The sequence below is a fragment of the Triplophysa rosa genome, linkage group LG10, assembly GCF_024868665.1.
Source record: "Triplophysa rosa linkage group LG10, Trosa_1v2, whole genome shotgun sequence".
Taxonomy (NCBI): Eukaryota; Metazoa; Chordata; class Actinopteri; order Cypriniformes; family Nemacheilidae; genus Triplophysa; species Triplophysa rosa.
In genome coordinates this window covers 8,319,073-8,337,202 of record NC_079899.1, presented here as the reverse complement: position 1 = coordinate 8,337,202, position 18,130 = coordinate 8,319,073, and the positions used below count along the sequence as shown (strand labels likewise).

The following is an 18,130-nucleotide window of genomic DNA, read 5'->3' as shown; positions in this document are numbered from 1 at the left end:
ACTTCATTAACCTAGTCCTCCAAGCTGCGGGGTGTGAATTCTGCATCGGGGAGAGTGATGAGTGCGGGTACAGTAGTCATCCGGTCCTGGCCGTAAATGGCGGGGTTGTTCCGGCCCACTCGGAATGCGCGCCTCAAGCCTCCGCAGTCCAGTGTTCCAAACTCCCCGGATCCCGCCCCGAACCAGAGACCAGTCAGCCACCACCCCTCATCACAGAGTGCTCGTCTGACGTCATTGCAGACGGAGAGCCAGAAACCACAGCGACACCGAAGCCGGCAAAAGACACAGTGACTGAGCCAGCGTTCGTCCTGGAGCCGGAGCTCTGATGTGTGTCTGACCAGGTGCGTGAGCCGGTAACATCGTCTGCCGCCGTGGGAGTTCTGGTGGACTTTGAGGGCTTTGAGGGAAGTCCCGTCCACACTCCCGACGCTGAGGGTGAGCTGCAGACTGCCTCTGAACTCCTAGACTGGAAACATGAAACTGACTTTTGGCTGCTCCCTTCCCCGCTGGTCCCACCCAGCCTGTCCATGTTCCCGCTGGTCCTGCCCAGCCTGTCCATGCCCCCACTGGTCCCGCCCAGCCTGTCCATGCCCCCACTGGTCCCGCCCAGCCTGTCCATGCCCCCACTGGTCCCGCCCAGCCTGTCCATGCCCCCGCCCAGCCCTTCCTCGACAGCCAACTCTCCCTTGCCAGTCCCCAAGCTCCCACCCTCCCTCCCTCTGCCTCTTCTGCCTCCGTCTGCCAGCTGTCCAGCTCTGGAGGTGTGGACAGCTGGAAATCCCTCAGCTCACTCTCAGCATATCAGTGCCGTTGGGTCGGTTGAACCTCTGGATCTCCAGCCGTCAACTACACCTGAAGATCCCATGTCTCCTCCCTGGCCTCCGAGACCCAGACTCCACCTCGGTCCTCCGACCCAACGGCTACACCTCGGCTCATACCTCCCTCTTCGTCACCGTGGCCCATCCTCCCTCTAGCTCCACCAGGCTCCCTCGTCCCTCCGGTTCCGCCTTGGTCAGTCGTCGACCATCCGCCGCCTCAGGGCTCCTCTCCTCTGACTACGCTCTGTCTATCCGCCCCTCTGCCTTCGTCAGGCTCCTCCTTCCCTCCTGCCCCACCTACATCCTCACTCGCTCTGGCTCCGCCATGGTCTGCCTTGGCCACGCCTTCTCCTCGGTCGCCTGAGCCATCGGTTTCGCCTCAGCCCTCCGGACCGTCGGGGTCGCCCGTGCGTCTCCGTCTCCGTCGCTCGTCTCCAGGGTTACATCTGTCTGCTCTCCACCATGGCTCCTCCGTCCTTCAACTCCTCCCTGGGACCTCCTCCTCCTGGCTGGTCTCTGGGTCATCACCGTGCTCCTCCTGCACTGGACTCACCCCTGGATCCTCCCTCTATCTTCACCATCCCAGCCCTATGGACTACCCTCTGCCACCTTCCCTTTGGCTATGCCTCACCCACCTCCTGAACATCCCACCCCCCCTCCCCGGTTGGTTCGTTGTGGCGCGAGGACGCGTCTGCGGGAGGGAGAGTACTGTAACAACTCACAAACTACATCCCCTATAATGCCTTGCACCTGCACTCCTCCGTCCATGTTGATTGTTCCCACTCACCCGAATGCTAATGACTTTCACCTGCACCTCATCAACCAGACACTCTATGTTCTCCCTTTACCCAGTGTTTTGTGTATGGTCTAGTTGTATTTTGTGATACTAGTTCCGTACCCCTTGTTCCGTGGAAGTTTATTATCTGTTGGATTATTGTATTTTGTTCCCGTGGATGTTTGTGGATTGTACTGTTTTTCCCTTGGATGTTTCCCTGTTTTTGGATTTCCCTATTTTTGTTCCGGAGTTCACCTTTTTGATTATTAAACTTTTCACTTTATCCCTGTGGCATCGTCTATCATCTGTGAACTGTTACAACATCATTCTGAACTTAAGTTTCTCAAAAATATTCCATGCAACCAGATACTCTCTAGAATCTGAAACCTCCACCCCTTACATAATAAAAGCTGGTAAAGCTGTGCCCAAAGCTTGTTCAGATATTTATATTCTCTATGGTGAATTGCACATATAGGCTTTATAGAGGATAGGGAATGATTCAGGGAGTGTAAATATCCTATCCATTCTGAGAAAAGAAGTCTGATTTTGCTTCAGTGTCAAGAGAGCTGCTGCAGCAGACACACACAGTGTTTTTATATACTGTTAGTTTCACAGTGAAATTATGATTGAAATGAAACTTTGATGCTCCTAATCTCATAAAAGACTTCAGCCTGGATTTAAATTTGACAAAGAATTTTGTCTACTAGCTACTCAAATTATACACCAGTGTTATCGCTATTTTCTTCTTTAGTAACAGTTTTATAATCGAAATCTGTTAGTATTTTTTATTGTCTGCTGTCAAATGCAGCTTTGCTGGTCTGCAGTCCTGGCTGACTCCATTGGTTATTTTTAAAAGGGGAGGAGCTACTGTAATGCAAAAATTACATTAACACCACAAATAACGCTGCATGTTTCAAGGCAACTTCAGTATTGTGTCATATTTTTGTAATGGTTTGACATTGAATTTAAGGGGGGAATCACTTTTTTCACCACTTGGAACCCAAAACCGTGTATGATGAGATTATTTTGAAGCATTTTCATTTATTTTGAAGAACTTTTCATTAGCAAAAACAGTGATCATTGAATTCTGTCAGAGGCAGGTTTGTAAGATATTCTTTATTTATGTCATGTTTTACAAATAAGCTTCACGCACATATGTTGACATACAGTATAAAGCCTTCAGTTATCCTGATGCTTGCTGGATTTGTGACTGGCTGAAGAAACAAAATGTCCCTTGTGACGTATCACTTTTTTGGTTACTGAGGAGTCAGGTCATAACATCGCTGTTCAGTAGCAGCTGCTTCAGTGAGGTAGACATTGAGACACTTAAGTAAGAATATCAAGAGGAAAATCACAGGGGCAAACACTGCACATAAACAATTATTCAGTGGTCAATAAACAGAGATAATCACAAAGAACCCCCTTCCATCCTTATATAAGTTCCATCTTTCCATAAAGACTGACATCTTAGAGGTTAGTGGAAAGCCATCAGGTGGTACATTTTCAGCAAGGGCAGTCTTTGAGAGACAAAATTGTATATTTTACACAAGTAAAAATACAGTATCATAGTTCACTGTTTAGCAATACATAAAATTATCAATCCACATACACCTAAATATACAGAAAAGATTTTATACATGAAGTAGGTACTTTCATATACAGTAACACATTAGTTGTAACATACCAAAAGATTACATATCAAGCTGTGACACACAGTTACCTCTATGCATTTTGAGATACTTGGCCAGAACCTTTCCAATGTAGAAACATTTCTGATACAAAGAGGACCACGTTTCTACAAAGACATTGATTTTTTTTAATGATAGCAGCAAAACAGTTATCATCGCTTTAAACACTTTTCTATAGCTCATAATCGTGACAAATATATCTCTAGAGATACAGTACTGTAGTCCGTACGTTCTTAAATAACATTACGACACTTTAAAAAAAATATTATTCAGAATGATTGCTAACAAAACATCAAAAAGGTGATTAAATAAAAAAGTCATTATTCTTAGCTCTTGTCCACCTAAGCGGATCAGTTGACATAAAAATGTACTATCTACAATTTCAAAGTGAATAGATCATCTAGCTAAAATAATATACTGTAACAGTCACTTTAGGTCCACACAAGAGCAGTTAATATCAACAGTCTACAAAAGTCTGTCGTTAGTACGCTTTTGAGTATGTGAGTGCTTCGAGTATGATCTCATACAATGGAAATGTAAACTTATGAGATGGCACACACTGATAAATTAACAGTCTAAAAATTCCAAAAGCTATTTTGGATGTAACAGTTCTCGTCATTTCATCTCATCAAAATCAACTTTCATCGCCAGAAGTCCCGATCATTGTGTCAAAGTAAATTTTATGATCAAATAATCCAATGGTAACAATAACTTATTATGGCTAGTGATATTTTACGTCAAAAGGATCTTTAGCGACCCTTGAATTGTTTTATAAGAACCATGCTGATGTGCTTTACTGACCCCTACTCTGAGTTTACTAGAAAATGAATCCTGTTTAATGTAGGTTTAAAATAAAATTATAGCTTTTTTAAAGACCGTTTCTAGATTCCAAGAGGCGTCCGAAACTATTTAAGATGACCAAGCCTGTATGTGCATAGTCAAACCTCTGAACATGAAACATCAATACATCTAGACAGTCATTTAAGATATTTTAAGGAAATACGTTTAGTCATGACTATATGTACAAAGTAAATTTTGCCTTTGAAGTTTCAACAATAAACTACGTCCTGGATTTATCAATGTCGTATAGGCGTTGTTATCGCTGACATCTCGTACATTCTCAGACTACAGTTAGAGCAAGCTACCAAAGTTAGGACTGTTCAGGCAGCCGACGCAACTCGGTTGAAGAGATTTTCCCTGTAATAAATCAAGCCCCTTCACTCTTTCAAAATACTTTTTTGTAACTGTACATCTGCAATCGTTTGTTACATACTGTATGGTATATCTTCAGTGTGAATCTCACATCTACCTCCTTTTCAGTTGGTCTTGTGCTCTCCATTTTTGGCCCAGCCTCTAGTCATGGCGGACACCACAAAGCTGTACATATTGAGCCAGGCCTGGCGCAGCGGTGCCGTGTATGCCGGACCCAGGCTGCACTGAAGCATATACAGCAGAGACTCTCCAACCACCTGATTAAAGAATCAAATCATTCAAACTCGCTGCCCCCTGAACCCATCGCCAGTCTCTCTGTCACTTTGACATTTGAGCGTCACAGCTGTACTTTGTAATTTATATCATTTGTCACCAGAGACACTGAGATTACTGTGTACTTACAGCAAAGGACTGGGTCTTCACCCCAACTGCCTGATGCTGTCTGCCTAGGTTTAACAGGAAGTCCTCCAAAGTATGTAGGTCATCAAGATGGCTCACAGCTGCGTCAATAACCAACATTACCTGCATAGACATACAAAGAATATTTTTTAAACCAAAGCCATAAAGTGTTCCTTCGGTTAAAGATCCAAGTGGCTCAAAGCATTTTAAAATCAAACCATCTTTATTAGGACTGGAACAGTGGAATTTGTCCCTGCTACTTTCACATGATATAACTGTGCAATGAACATATACAGTAACTGGGACAATCCCCGGGGAGCAAGCTGGCTCATGGCCTACTTCTGGTAATGTTTAGATCAGGGCTAGATTCAAATGTGCTCCTGAAGGTCCACCAACCTGCGGAATTTAGTTACAACCCCATATAACACTCATGTGTGTATATTTCCAAGTCATCCTGAAGACTTTTATTAGCCCGTAGAGGTTTGTGACACGAGCTAAACTCCTAAGAGTAGATTTCAATCCTTGGTCTAGCATGAAAACATATTTTAGGTGTACATGAAACCATTGTGTTTATTAAATTGCAAAAGAATCAGGCACGGAACTAGGCTGGCTCAACTGGGGCAATCACATATTTTGGTTGGGCAGATATATAGTCATGGTTCATTGCATGATATTTTTTATACATTTTTCTGCGATTAAATTAGGATATTTTTGTAGGGGCCCAAGAATAATCTGGGGTGGCAATGCCCCCTCCCTTAACTCCCCCAGGCCCAGTCCTAAAAAATAATACTTTTGAGGCTGACCTTGGTGACATGATCAAGGAACTCTGGGCTGGACAGGCATTCAGGTGCAACACCACAGTTTGTGTTGTAGCTGAAGAGCACAAGTAGTTCTGGGTCCAGCTCAAAAAGCCTATCAAAGAAATGTTGCACATCAGTCAACGCTACAGAACATTTCACTGACATAGACATCTTTAACAACAGTTGCTTTTCCTGCATATCCTAGAGCGCTCTGTCAACGATACATATATTTAAATCACTTTTACTTATTTAAAAGACAGTAGTTGATGTCTTTTATGGCGAGTTTGAAGAGAAACACTCAGGAAAGTGATACTTAGGAGCATCTTTCCACTGAGAAGGCTGGATTCAGATGAAAATGATCTTGCAGCTCCCTGTCGCCAAGCAACAAGTCAAGCCTCTTACTGAGCTGCGGCTAGAGCAACAGACAGTGGGAGACTGAAGGAGGATTGTTGTGAAATTTGAAATAAACGCTGGTTCGCGTGTTCATTGTGTTCCAGTAGCGCAACAGTGCCGGCAATGCCAAGGTCACAGGCTCAATTCCAAGGGAGGACGTGAATTGATCAAAATATCATCAAGGTCATTAAATGCACAGAAGTAGCATCTGCTAAATGCACAAATAATTTGCTATACCTTCATTTTTCAATAATGAATATAATCTGGTAAACATTAACAACCATGCTTCAGTTTGATGTATGTGTTTTTTCTGTTTGTATGAGTTTCAAGTATGTGAAATAAAATGAATTTTTAATTTTATTTAATTGAGATGCATGTACTGCGGCCCTAGATGGAACACGCAGCAACTTTCTAAATAAACATGTCGACTAATTTGCACAGCATCATACCCGGCTGCAACAGAGTTTTGTCTATGCCAGCATGTGGCATGATGGATACGTTACCTCGTAAACATAACAATTCCATGTGGCACCTTGTTCTTTCCCAGGCTCTCCCAACTGTCCCGGATCAGCCCCTTCTCTTTCTCAGAGAGTTTCTCCATTGTGACCCTCAGGAATGCAATGTTCTCCTGTCGACTTTCAGTGATGTGGCATCAAATTGTGTGTACGTCAATTCAAAGCAGGACCTCCTGAATTCCCATGTCCAGACTTCCACTGAGTTTCGGTCTTCACGTTTGACCCACCTGTGAACTGAAAGAGATCAGTCGGCAATGTCAAATAAGACACTGAACTTAAGGTTCTTTCAAATACATTTAACAAATCAGTATACATCTACAAAACTCTCAGCTGTGATCCATTTGCAGTGCTTTCCCATATCCACCACCAGCACCAAGAATAGAAGAAATCCTGACTTAATCCATACTTCATGCTCACAGTAAACAGTCTGAAGTGTTGAGCTGACATACCGTTCCGTCAGTGTTCTAGAGGTGACCTTCTTCTCTCAGTGGCTTCGTCTCTCTCTGGCATTAGGATTTGTGTTTGTTCACTGCGAATATGTATATGTCAAGCCTGCTATCCTTGTGTTTGCTCTCTCTCTCTCTCTCTCTCTCTCTCTCTCTCTCTCTCTCTCTCTCTCTCTCTCTCTCTTTTCTTCTTTGCTCCCCCCGCTCTCTCTCTCACGCATAAAAGCACTCACTCAGTCACTCACTCACTTTCTCTGTCTCTCCCTCTATCTTCTCCCTCTCCCCTCTCTGCTGGATGTAACCTCATAAATGCTGCTTGATGTGTTTACAAAATGAAATATGTATGAAACATTTTGAAATTGCAGATGATTGTCAGTATCTTGTCTTTTTTCTCATTTAATCACACTCTAATAGTACTGAATGCTTTTATCCCGGTGATATTCCTGTGCTTATATGGAAGGTAAACAGAGACTAAAGGGAACGGTTTCCAGTTCTCCTAGTAATAGCACATGTTATGATCCATAGCTCCTCCTACAGGTGACAGTCTGGTCTTCAACAGAATAATAGCTAAAGACCTTGGGAGGGCATTGTTAATATAAAAAGAATATCTATAAAATTACATGAATTATTTTATTAATTACATTAATTAACTGATAAAGAAAATGTTTGACACTGTGTGTGAAAGGGACGTTTTAGTGAGCTCACTTACATTAGAAGACTTTCATAAAAAAACAAAATGGTTTTACAATCTGATTCCATTAATTAAAACCAACATTTTAGATGTCAAAAAAAACTTTGTATTTTGTAGCTTAATATTTTGTTGATTTTAGAAAAAGTTGTAGTGTTTTTCAAGATTTCAAGATTCCAAATACCAGAATGAATCTATGATAATAATTGGATTATAACATCTCAATTTGAACATATCTACCTTTAAGTTCCACAGTAAAATTAAAAAAAGTAATAAACAGGTTATAAACAAAATTAGGTGAATAAATTATTTTATTTTGTTTGTTTATTTTAAGAGATTTTTTGAAATATTGAAGTGCTTACTGATTCATATCTACATCATAACTAAAAATTAGTTATGCACAAAATGAAAAATGGAAGGTTTTCCTATAGAGAGGGATCCTATATTCCGGAACGGGAGTTACCCATGATGTCCCACATGATTCAGAACTCTATCTGTCGTGTTATCAAGGACACTCAGTTGTGAAGCTGTAGACCCAGAGCACTTGATGTTAGTGTGACAGGAGAGGAGAGCACAGTTGCCATGGTGACTTCGCAAGAGCACTTGAACTTTCAGTTATCTTGCACTCAAAGCTCAAGATAGGGGCTGTCACTCGAACATCGGGTTCAGTGCTTCATAAATGACTTGATGTGGCAGTTTCAATATGTGCCAGAATCAGATGGACACACAAGTCAACTTTATTGACTTTAAAAGAAATATGCACAGATACATAACAAAAAAGTTTCAGACATCCCAATGTGTGTGGCAAATAGTAGTATGTTGACCAAAGATGGCATACCTTTTACAGTTATATTCTCAGAAGCCCAATGTGTAAGAGAAGAGGTTGTGGGGTCTGTGTTTGCCTTTTTTAGTTTAAAAATGATTTAGAATGAGAGGAAGATCTCCTGTACTATAATAACATGGCAAATATGTCACAATACCTGGACCCTAATGAATAGCAATGAATGAAAAACATTTTTTTTGCACACATAATCGTGTAGTTACTCTGCCAACATTTGCTAACTGTTGCAGCTATCCAGTCAAACCTTGACCCCCAGACTTTCCAATCACCAGCAAAGTACACAGCCTTATTCTTAAGTTGCACTCAAACTTTTTTGTACTCAAAGTACTCAATGAAGTATATCCAAAATAAAATAAGTTTAAAACTGACCAGTGATTTTCATAGGAGCCCGCACTTGCCTCAGGGTGAATCATTGTCTAGGTTATATTTCAGCCTATGAGCACAAGGCTTTTTGTCGCCAGTCCTTCAACCACAGAATAAGCAAACTAATCCTCAAATGTACAACACTGGAAATCATATTTCACTCAAAAGTGGGATTTAAGCCTTAAAGGGCACTGGATGCTACACGGCTCATATAAAGTAATTATGTTCCAGCTGAAGATTGTCATGTTTAAGCAAAAGTACAAATTATGCCTTCGAAACGCTCTAAAATAACTAAAAACGCTGGAACTTTCCATCAGTTCACAGAAAGATGAATTCCTCCAATTCTTTACAAACAGGAGATCACAGAAAATGCAACTATAGGGAAGATGAAATGTTCACTGGCCAGTTGGAGTTAAAGTCTCTTGATGTGGCCAAGGACTGGTTATAATGCACTAACGCAAGCTCTTTTTCCAACAGCAGAGAAATGACCACTGGCCCTCAAAATAGACCAGACTTCAGAATGAGAATTTCATATGGGTCTTGGGCTAAGGGGAGTTGTCACCGAATGTAATTTGTGTATTTATTCAAATACAATTTTGTGAATAAAGCTCGCCTCTGTGAGTTATAGTTTATAATTACAGCAGTCGTTCAGAACCTTCTTTGACAAACTCTAGGTAGAAGGTGTGCTCGTGCCAGGGCAAGGCTTCCCCGATTTATCGTCTGCAAACTTTGAGGGAGCCCAACAGCAGACCCAAGTGCTGTTTATGTGGTTTACAAGATTATTTAATGTGCAGTAAGTAGAACTCAAGCAAATATATTGTTCCTCTGGTTGCCAAGTGTTTAGGTTTTCTCTTTTTCGGTTGGATCCGTAGCCCCCCAACATATTTTCAATCTTAAAATTAAAGTTGCTTTTAAATTTCTTTTTAATAAAAATGTTATGACGCCCAGATGGAATTTCTTGAACATTTGTAATCCTCTTTATATTGTAAAGTCATTATCCAATACAATTTAGCAGTTATAAAGACCAAAGTCGATTCACCAGTACAATTTGTTAAAATTACATTATTTAAACTATATCTTTTTTGTTGCAATCCTCTTTAAAACACAAAAAAGTGCCTTACCAAGCACCATTGATCAAGTTGAAAAAACACACACAACACATAATGTATTAAACACTGAAAAGATGAAAACAAAAGGTCCAACCACAATGGTCTCTGTGTACAGATTAAATATGGACCACCAAAACACATGTTCTGTCAGCATACGTCTTCCTTTTTGGTCTCCTCTTTGTCCTCCTCATTTTCAACACTGTCGTCCCCACTTCCTGAACTGAAAATAAGACTTAATAGAACCCCACATATAGTACATCAGACCACTACATCACAATATTTGCATGGTTACCTTTGTCTTATGCCAATGTCAATGAAGCTTAGTAAATTCATAGATGACAGTCCATATGTCACAACCACAAAATGTTTTGTGTTTCCATTGAGTAAGATCATGTCTATGATTTTTAGTTTATATGGTATGGGTCATTAAAGAGGAAGTACAATCGCAGCGCTCAGCTAAACTGGGATAGATGCTTTAAAACACACTGTTAAATCACTGTGCTGAACAGATTTGTTCCGCTCTGTCACGCTCATAAAATATAATACACACAAAACAATAAGTGTTCTTGTGCCTGATCTGGATGGTATAATGGAAAGTAATGTGTTATTCTTTTTTAAAAATAGTCATGCCACCACGCTTTTGTGCCACAGACAGACATTCATTTCTTTATTTGTCTTCATACATCCATAGAGATGTACAAAACTCCATATTTTAAATGGACAGTTTGATTGTAGAATACAGTTTTTAAAGTTATAGCAACTTAAATGTTCGTGGCGCAAGGTGCTGAAAAAACTGTGCGAAAAGTGATGCAGGAAATGGAAGATGTTGCGCAAATAAATTATTTTTTATTGTGCAAAACAGTCCTAACAAAAATACGGCTTTTGCACAATAGCAGGAACGCGGCGCACAGCAGGTGATGTAAAGTCAGACAGTAATTGTCTTGAAGTTTATTGCCATTTAATTTTCATTAATTTATTTATTGGCAAAACAATTCAGATTTATTGAATTTGTTACACAAGCGCTGCTTGGATGGTTGCGTTGGCTGTGCTTAAAATGGGATGAATTTAGAAAAGCAAATAGTTTACCGTGTTCAAAGTACTAGTAAACTCACAACATGCTGTTACCATTCTAAAACTGTCTTTGAGCGTCTCCATCTCTTAATTCATCCCTTTAAAAACACAGTTGTTAACGGTTTTTTTTTTTTTCATTATTAAATGTATTTATTATTATTTTTATTAAGATTAACTACTCTTAAAAGTAAAGGTGCTGCACGATGGCATAGAAGAACCTTTTTTGTCTAAATGGTTGCAAAACATCCGAAGAACCTTCCTGTTTCACAAAAGGTTCTTTGTGGCAAAAAAAAGGTTCTCCAGATTATAAAAGGTAAGAAAGAGATGGTTCTTTTACTGAATGGTTCTTTGTGGGATCAAAAATGGTTCTTCTATAGCATCGTTGTGATGAAGAACCTTTTAAGCACCTTTATTTTTAAGAGTGTAGTGAACCGAGTTGGTTGTTGACCCGTCTGTCCATCTCTACTTCATACCTTTGCTGGGTTTTACTCTTTGTGATGCAATGATCCTCATTCGCAGAGTCACCATCCACACTGTTTGATCCATGGATGCTTTTATCGGTTTCTCCTTTTGACTGCACAAAGTTTTCATCCAAACCTGCTTGTTCCAAAGTGTCTCTGTATTTGCGTTCGGCATTAACCTTGGCATTTTTCTAAAAAATAAATAAACAATTTTGGTCAGAAATCAATCAACTATGACTAGTTTACTTTAGGTTTTACTGGATTTATAGGGTGTTTCATTTCATAAAATCTTTCAAAATACCTGGGAAACCTGTTCAAAGAGGTACGGACGAGCTGTCACTCGAGTTCTTATGTCCTTTAGCTCTTTTTGATAATCTTTCATCCTCTCTAGATCAGCTTGCCTACATACAGTACATTACACAATTGGACTCACAATAAGTTACCACATGCATGATGACATGTTAATTCATTAAAGGAATGTTTCAGGTTCAAAACACATTAGGGACCATGGACAAAAACTGTCACAGATGTTGTTGATCCAGCTTTATTGCACTGAACCCAGAACATTCCTTTACAGCGAGTTTTCAACAATTTACAGACCCCACACTGCAAGTCAACCCAGGGGTGCCCAGTACAGTACAGTACATTTGAACAACAGTACTTTTTAATAAATTTCATTAAAGGAATAGTTTACTTTAAAATCTGTGTGTTTATTTCTTCTTTCGAAAACAAATTGAGGCTTTTGAGAAAAGCTTTCCAGGGTTCTTTTCCATATAATGGACCTAAAAGGGGGGCTATTGGTTAAGGTCCAAATTTCAGTTTCATCGCAGCTTCAAAAGGCTCTACACTAAGTTGACCAGATTTTTTTTAAACCGGGGACTTTAAATGGTCAAAATATCATTGAAATCTCATTTGCTATAATCAATCAATTAAAAAAACGGGGACAAAACATTTTTGTCTTTTTTTTGTTGCACATAATAATTAATGAGTTTTTGTACTATTACAATTAATTACAATAGTATAATATTGTTTGCAGATCAAACTGACCCGTCCTACCCCTGTTACATAACACATACAAACAGTTTTACTTAAAAAAAATTAAGTTATTTTTTTAAAATATTTGATAACTTGATGACGCTTTCTCGTGTCTCGTCGTACATTCTTCATCGCTAAACGGTGCGCGACTAAGTAATTAGTGTAGCTTACATCCCCCTCTGCTGGTGTAAATAATCACTACATGGTTGCTCTGGTACTCTGCAGGATGTTTATATGTTTATCGGGCTTTTTCGGTGTATTTTCCGGTTGGTTTGGACATGCTATAAAATGGGGACATTTCCAGGGACAGCTCCAGTCGGGGACAGAACACCAAAAATCGGGACTGTCCACGGAAAATGGGGACGTCAGGTCACCTTACGCTACACGACACCAGCCGATGAAAAAGGGTGTTGTCTAGCAAAACGATTAGTCATTTTCCAAGAAAACGTGTAACCTTTCCAATGTGATTGCTTATTACGGAAGTCGTGGACATGCGTCGCGGAGGCAGTGGCTGTGTCCGCAATCGCGTACTGTGACACTACGTACTGAATTTGAATAAGTACCTACCTATCGGCCGTCAAAACAGTACGTTCTATATAGTATGAGTGGGAGTAGTATTCGGACATACTGCGTCCTCCATGTTTTATGGTCATGTGACCAGTGTTGGGTGTAACTAGTTACCAAGTAATTAGTTACTGTAATTGAATTACTTTTACCTTGAAAAAGTAAAGTAAAGGATTACTCTTGTTTTTTCTGTAATTTAATTACAGTTACTTCAGAAGTAATTAAACTAAATACTGTGTGTAATATATGTGTGCGCAATAGTGGAATTGACATCAAAATTCAAAGTGTCATGGCTCTGCTTCCTTAGTCATGTTTTTCTTGGTCCTGTAGCAGAGCCATGGCAGAGCCTTGGGTTTTGTGTGAGAAGACCATGGGATGTTTGTTTTATGACATCTCATGTGTTTTCGCAGGTCTTGTCATTGGCCCCGCCCCTCTCGTTTCCTGTATTGTCTCCCTCTTGTGTCTTATGTTCTACACCTGCCCCTGCTCGTTATCCCTCGTTTCTCTTCTCTATTTATACCCTCATGTTTCTTTGTCTTGTGCCTTTGGATTGCGTACTGTGCGTGTACCATGTTTGGTGTTACTCAGTGTCTCAGCCTTGCCTTGCCTTGCCTTGCCTTGCCTGTTTTGTTAAGTAAGTTGTTTTAGTGTTCTTTAGTTTGGTTTGTTTGCTGTTCTTGCTTTTGTTTTGCCCCCTCGTGGGAAGTCTTTTGTTTTGTATTTATCGCTGTTCTGTTTTCCCCATAGAGGGTGTTTTGTTTTGTCTTTTGTATTTGTAATAAAGTCATTTGTTATCCCCGCACTCTGCCTGCCTGCATTTGGGTTCTTCTCTGCACCACATCCGTGACACAAAGTCTAACTTTAAAATCCGTGCTTTACTGTATAATTCTCACATTTGTAATACTTTGGTCAGTTAATAATACTACTTTATGTAGTTTTATATTATTTATTTGAATGAATTAAAAGAGCCTTTTCATGTCTATCCTTGAACCACTCAACTAATCAAGGTTGATATAGGATATAGAAAGTAATTAGTAACTAGTAATTAATTACTTTTTCAGAGTAACTTACCCAACACTGCATGTGACCCGTATTCTCTTTGACCTATATGACGTATTAACAACAACCTACACGTGAGAGTTAATAAAAACATAATTTAGTCACGAGAAATTAATTTATTGGCACTTACGTTAAAAACGGACATCCACCTTAAAGTTTTCCGCTATATTTATTTGATTTACTTTTGAAATTTGACCGTTGCTCAGTGTCCATCCGATCCACACTCACGAATCTTGGCGGAAGTAGTAGACGGAAGTAGCGAGGTATTTCTCGCCTACTGTTTTTTTGCATACTGAGGTTTCGGACATACTATTCATGACTCATACTCATTTTCGCCTACTAAATAGTATGGAAGTAGGCGATTTCGGACACAGCCAGTGAAAGCAGTGTATTTATGCTTAATTAATAATTACGGCTTGTATGACATGTGGGTGAGTGAATTATCAAAAAAAATTAATTTTAAAGTGAACTACTCCTTTAAGTTATCTGAAAAGTTCTCACCGGTGCTGTTTGAGTTTCTCCTGGTAGACCTCCTTTAAGCTTTTATGGGGGTCCATAGCTTTGGCTCGCATTGCCACGGCCTTGCTTGTAGCTTGCGACTTAATTCGGTGTTGTCTCATCCACTCTGCATTATCCTGCTCTTTAAGGTCCTTTAGCTCCAGAGATCTCCTGAATAGTAGGCATAATAAAGAAAACATGACAACCTTTTAGATATATTCATTCTGTGTATAAAAAATATCTCTAGGTGGCCCAGTTTACCTAATGGCCATTGATCTTCTTCTGGCAGCATCTGTTATGTAGGTTGGAAGAGTATCCATAGACAGTGATGTCAAGCCACCAAACGAAGAGCTTCTTTTTAAATTCATCTTCTTTGTAGTGTCCTATGAAAATGGAAAACGTGCATTAAAAAGACACACAATCCTGAAAGGAATTTCATTATATAAACTTGTAAGATAAATGCTACACAATCCAAAAAATTTAATCTAACCAAGTTTTCTGGACTCCTAGGGCGTGGCTGTAGTGTAGATGTGTGTAGCCGGAATGGTTTACAGTGAGTGATGTCTTTCCTCTCTGCTTTCTCCATAGCCTTTTGTTGAAAGGCTTGGTATAGTTTGTCAAAGTCAGGCACTGCTGTGTTAGTCTTTGGTCTGAAGGATGGCATCTGGTCCAAATAACCCAGCATCTTGCTTTTGGTCTTCTGAGCACTGCGGCTCTGGCTCTCTGCACTAGATTCCTGTGTTTGAATGGGTGCTGAGGACGATTTCAAAGTCTCCTGAGCCCTCAGCTGAATGCGAATCTTCCTCTGCTGCTCCTGTTCTGCATCAATGTCACATGATGAAACATTACAAAGTGAATTAGCCAACAAGTGCATAATTGCACTATTTTACTCATCAAATAAATGTCACCTTTCATTTGTTCCGAGAACCTGGGGTTTGAGACAGCTTTTGGTATTGGCTTCCTCACACAAACAAGTTCTGTTTTTTCACTTGTATTTGCAGAAGCCATCTCCTCCTTCCTCCTCTCTTGCTTCTTCTCCTCCCTCTTGTGGAATCTGAAGGGCTTCTGCATGGCCAAGAGGAAATCTCTCCTCTGATCATGACGTTCTTGCCTCAAACGCTCTTGATCCTGGATGAGATCTTTATAGAGAGACTTAGAGACATGCTCAGTGACTGGGGCGACACGGAACTGTTTTTCACACTCAACCAGGTCTGCCTCCTCTTTGGCTTTCTGTGTCTCTACGGGAAGAGGCCTCCTTTGATTCTCGCTCACTATTTTCATAGAATTGGTTACAGTACTTGTAGTCTTGATTCCATTTGAGGTCAAATTCTGACGAATCCCTCTTGAGATAAAGAAAAGGAAAATGTTGCTTTGTTTTTTGTACATTGTACATTTTAGAGTACAACAGAAATTACCTGCGGTGTTTGCGATTCTCACAGTTTGGCCCATCACTGATGCTGTCCTGGAGTAAACTGGTTTTCAGTATCCACTCAGTGCTTGCGGAGAGCAGGGAGTTTTGCAGAACCCTCTTGGCCAGGCCATCCTGGTGCTGAAGCTCTAAAATCTCCAGCTGCTGCTTCTGTTTGCCCTTCAGATCCTCCAAATGCAACTCAAAGTCAGACTTTTTTCTGTCCTCTGAACTGGACAATTGGCTTTTGGACACTTGCACATTACCTCCCTCTTCAGATTGTGAGTAACCTAAAGTGGGAGAGATCTGAACAGAGAATGCTATTTAGCATTTTCATAGATTGATGGATTGGCTGATTGATCAAGGGCGTGAATGGAATAGTCATAAACACCTGGCTTATCCCTTGAGTAAAATGTTGTGTATTTCAAAAACGTATTTTATTCAATGAAATGTAGTTTAGTAACCCACGTCAGACAGAAAAGATCATTGAGATTAACCAATTTAACACTGATTCAACATTAAATCAATAACCGTATCTTTGCTATCTAGGAATGAATGAAACGTACTGTATATTTTTGCAAAATTATAGATGCCCTGACATTATTTTTACGGACAAAAATATAACTAATTGTGTAACATATACAGTAAGTGTCTTTCATTGCTAAAGTAAACATTTATTATAAAAAAATATGTTTTTGAAATAGAATACTTTGAATTTAATGCATCCCAAGGTGATACATAAAAAATTGAGTGATAAAAAAACATTTCTGCAAATTGTAAGTGAGGGTGAAGATGTTACCCTAAATCTAAATTTTAGTTAGAATTTAATTTAGTCACAAATTAATTCCTACAGTTCCAACCACTAAACTTTTGAAAGTAACAGTTAAAGGAATAGTTCACACACTCACCCTCAGATTGGTACAATCCTGAATAAATGTCTCTGTTCTGCTGAAAACAGAAAATGATATTTGGAAGAATGTGAATCTCATCCCCCATAGACTCCCATAGTAGGGAAAATAAATAGCCTACTATGGCAGTAAATGGGCATGAGATCTGTTTGGTTACTGGCATTCTTCCAAATATCTTCCTGTGTTTTCAGCAGAACAAAGAAAAGTATACAGGATTGGAACAATCTGAGTGTGAGTAAATGATGACAGAATTTTCATTTTTTGGTGAACTATCCCTTTAATGTGGTAATGTGTGTACTGCATGGTGGCAAACATACAACTCTGATTTCCATGAACAAACACAGAAATATAAATGTATGTGTATTTACGAAATATAAAGAAATTCTCAGAACATTTGTATGACATTTCGTACAAAAATATCGACTGAATCAGTGTGTTTCTAAATTGATAAGGAAAGGGACTGAACACCATGCAGCAGAGCGAATGTTATTACCATGACAACCCTAAACGCTCATAGTAACTCGTTATTTTCACCACCACACTGCAGTTATAAACGATGTATAATGAATGGTAAGAACATTAAAACAAGCGGGCTACAATTAGCGTGTGCATGTTTTTTAATTGCTGCATAAACATCCTGTATTTACTGCCAACATTAGACCTTTTCCTTGACAACGTGAAGTATCATTCAGAATAACCTTCTACGCAAAGATTGTTTATTCCTCACCAGAGTCATCTGATCCATGGTGCGATTAGGCTTGAAATCACACACAGATCCATTAACTGTGAGAGATCAGCAGATCGTCCATTTCCTCGGAATGGGCAAATATTATGATCTCTCTATCTGCACTTGTCACAATCTCCACCCATCGGCGCCTGGGTCCTTGACTGCTGAATCCTTTGAATTTTAACAGTGCATATTCGTTATTTTATTTTGCAATGCCAGAAAAACTGCAGATCAGTTTTAATGCATAATAAATATGATAACCAGTAAAACAACGTAGTTTGGATAAACACCGAACCGAAATGAACGCTCTTCGTCTGTTCTCCTGGAAGGTAGATGGCGCTAGTGATAAACA

The 18,130-nt window shown here is 39.9% G+C and overlaps 2 protein-coding genes across 4 annotated transcripts; both read right to left on the bottom strand.

Moving 5' to 3' along the window:
- Window positions 1-2,696: 2,696 nt before the first annotated feature.
- On the bottom strand, window positions 2,697-6,733 carry ngb (neuroglobin). The gene is made up of 4 exons (XM_057344600.1): window positions 6,589-6,733; window positions 5,696-5,804; window positions 4,896-5,015; window positions 2,697-4,750 (listed from the first exon to the last, which is right to left on the bottom strand). Exons 1-4 carry the CDS (start codon window positions 6,684-6,686, stop codon window positions 4,598-4,600), a joined length of 480 nt encoding a protein of 159 aa, XP_057200583.1. The 5' UTR covers window positions 6,687-6,733; the 3' UTR covers window positions 2,697-4,597.
- On the bottom strand, window positions 6,719-18,095 carry fam161b (FAM161 centrosomal protein B). 3 transcript variants are annotated; one of them, XM_057344596.1, is made up of 10 exons: window positions 17,779-18,095; window positions 16,151-16,449; window positions 15,644-16,077; window positions 15,226-15,554; window positions 14,997-15,118; window positions 14,739-14,906; window positions 11,881-11,980; window positions 11,592-11,770; window positions 7,050-10,279; window positions 6,719-6,834 (listed from the first exon to the last, which is right to left on the bottom strand). In XM_057344596.1, exons 1-9 carry the CDS (start codon window positions 17,794-17,796, stop codon window positions 10,195-10,197), a joined length of 1,734 nt encoding a protein of 577 aa, XP_057200579.1. In that variant the 5' UTR covers window positions 17,797-18,095; the 3' UTR covers window positions 6,719-6,834; window positions 7,050-10,194. The 3 variants fall into 3 exon arrangements, with proteins under 3 accessions (XP_057200579.1, XP_057200580.1, XP_057200582.1); XM_057344597.1 differs by having other exon boundaries at window positions 7,050-10,267; XM_057344599.1 differs by lacking the exon at window positions 7,050-10,279 and having other exon boundaries at window positions 6,731-6,834.
- Between the last annotated feature and the right edge of the window lie 35 nt (window positions 18,096-18,130).

What these genes read in the sequence shown, in the direction of transcription:
- ngb (XM_057344600.1), bottom strand. Translation starts at nt 6,686, where the DNA reads ATGGAGAAACTCTCTGAGAAAGAGAAGGGGCTGATCCGGGACAGTTGG. An exon ending in TCCTTGATCATGTCACCAAG is followed by an intron (nt 5,016 to 5,695) that starts GTCAGCCTCAAA and finishes ATGTCTATGCAG; the next exon opens with GTAATGTTGGTTATTGACGC. An exon ending in TGAAGACCCAGTCCTTTGCT is followed by an intron (nt 4,751 to 4,895) that starts GTAAGTACACAG and finishes TTCTTTAATCAG; the next exon opens with GTGGTTGGAGAGTCTCTGCT.
- fam161b (XM_057344596.1), bottom strand. An exon ending in AGAAGATCAATGGCCATTAG is followed by an intron (nt 14,907 to 14,996) that starts GTAAACTGGGCC and finishes CCTACTATTCAG; the next exon opens with GAGATCTCTGGAGCTAAAGG. An exon ending in AAGAGTAAAACCCAGCAAAG is followed by an intron (nt 10,280 to 11,591) that starts GTATGAAGTAGA and finishes GGTTCTATTAAG; the next exon opens with TCTTATTTTCAGTTCAGGAA.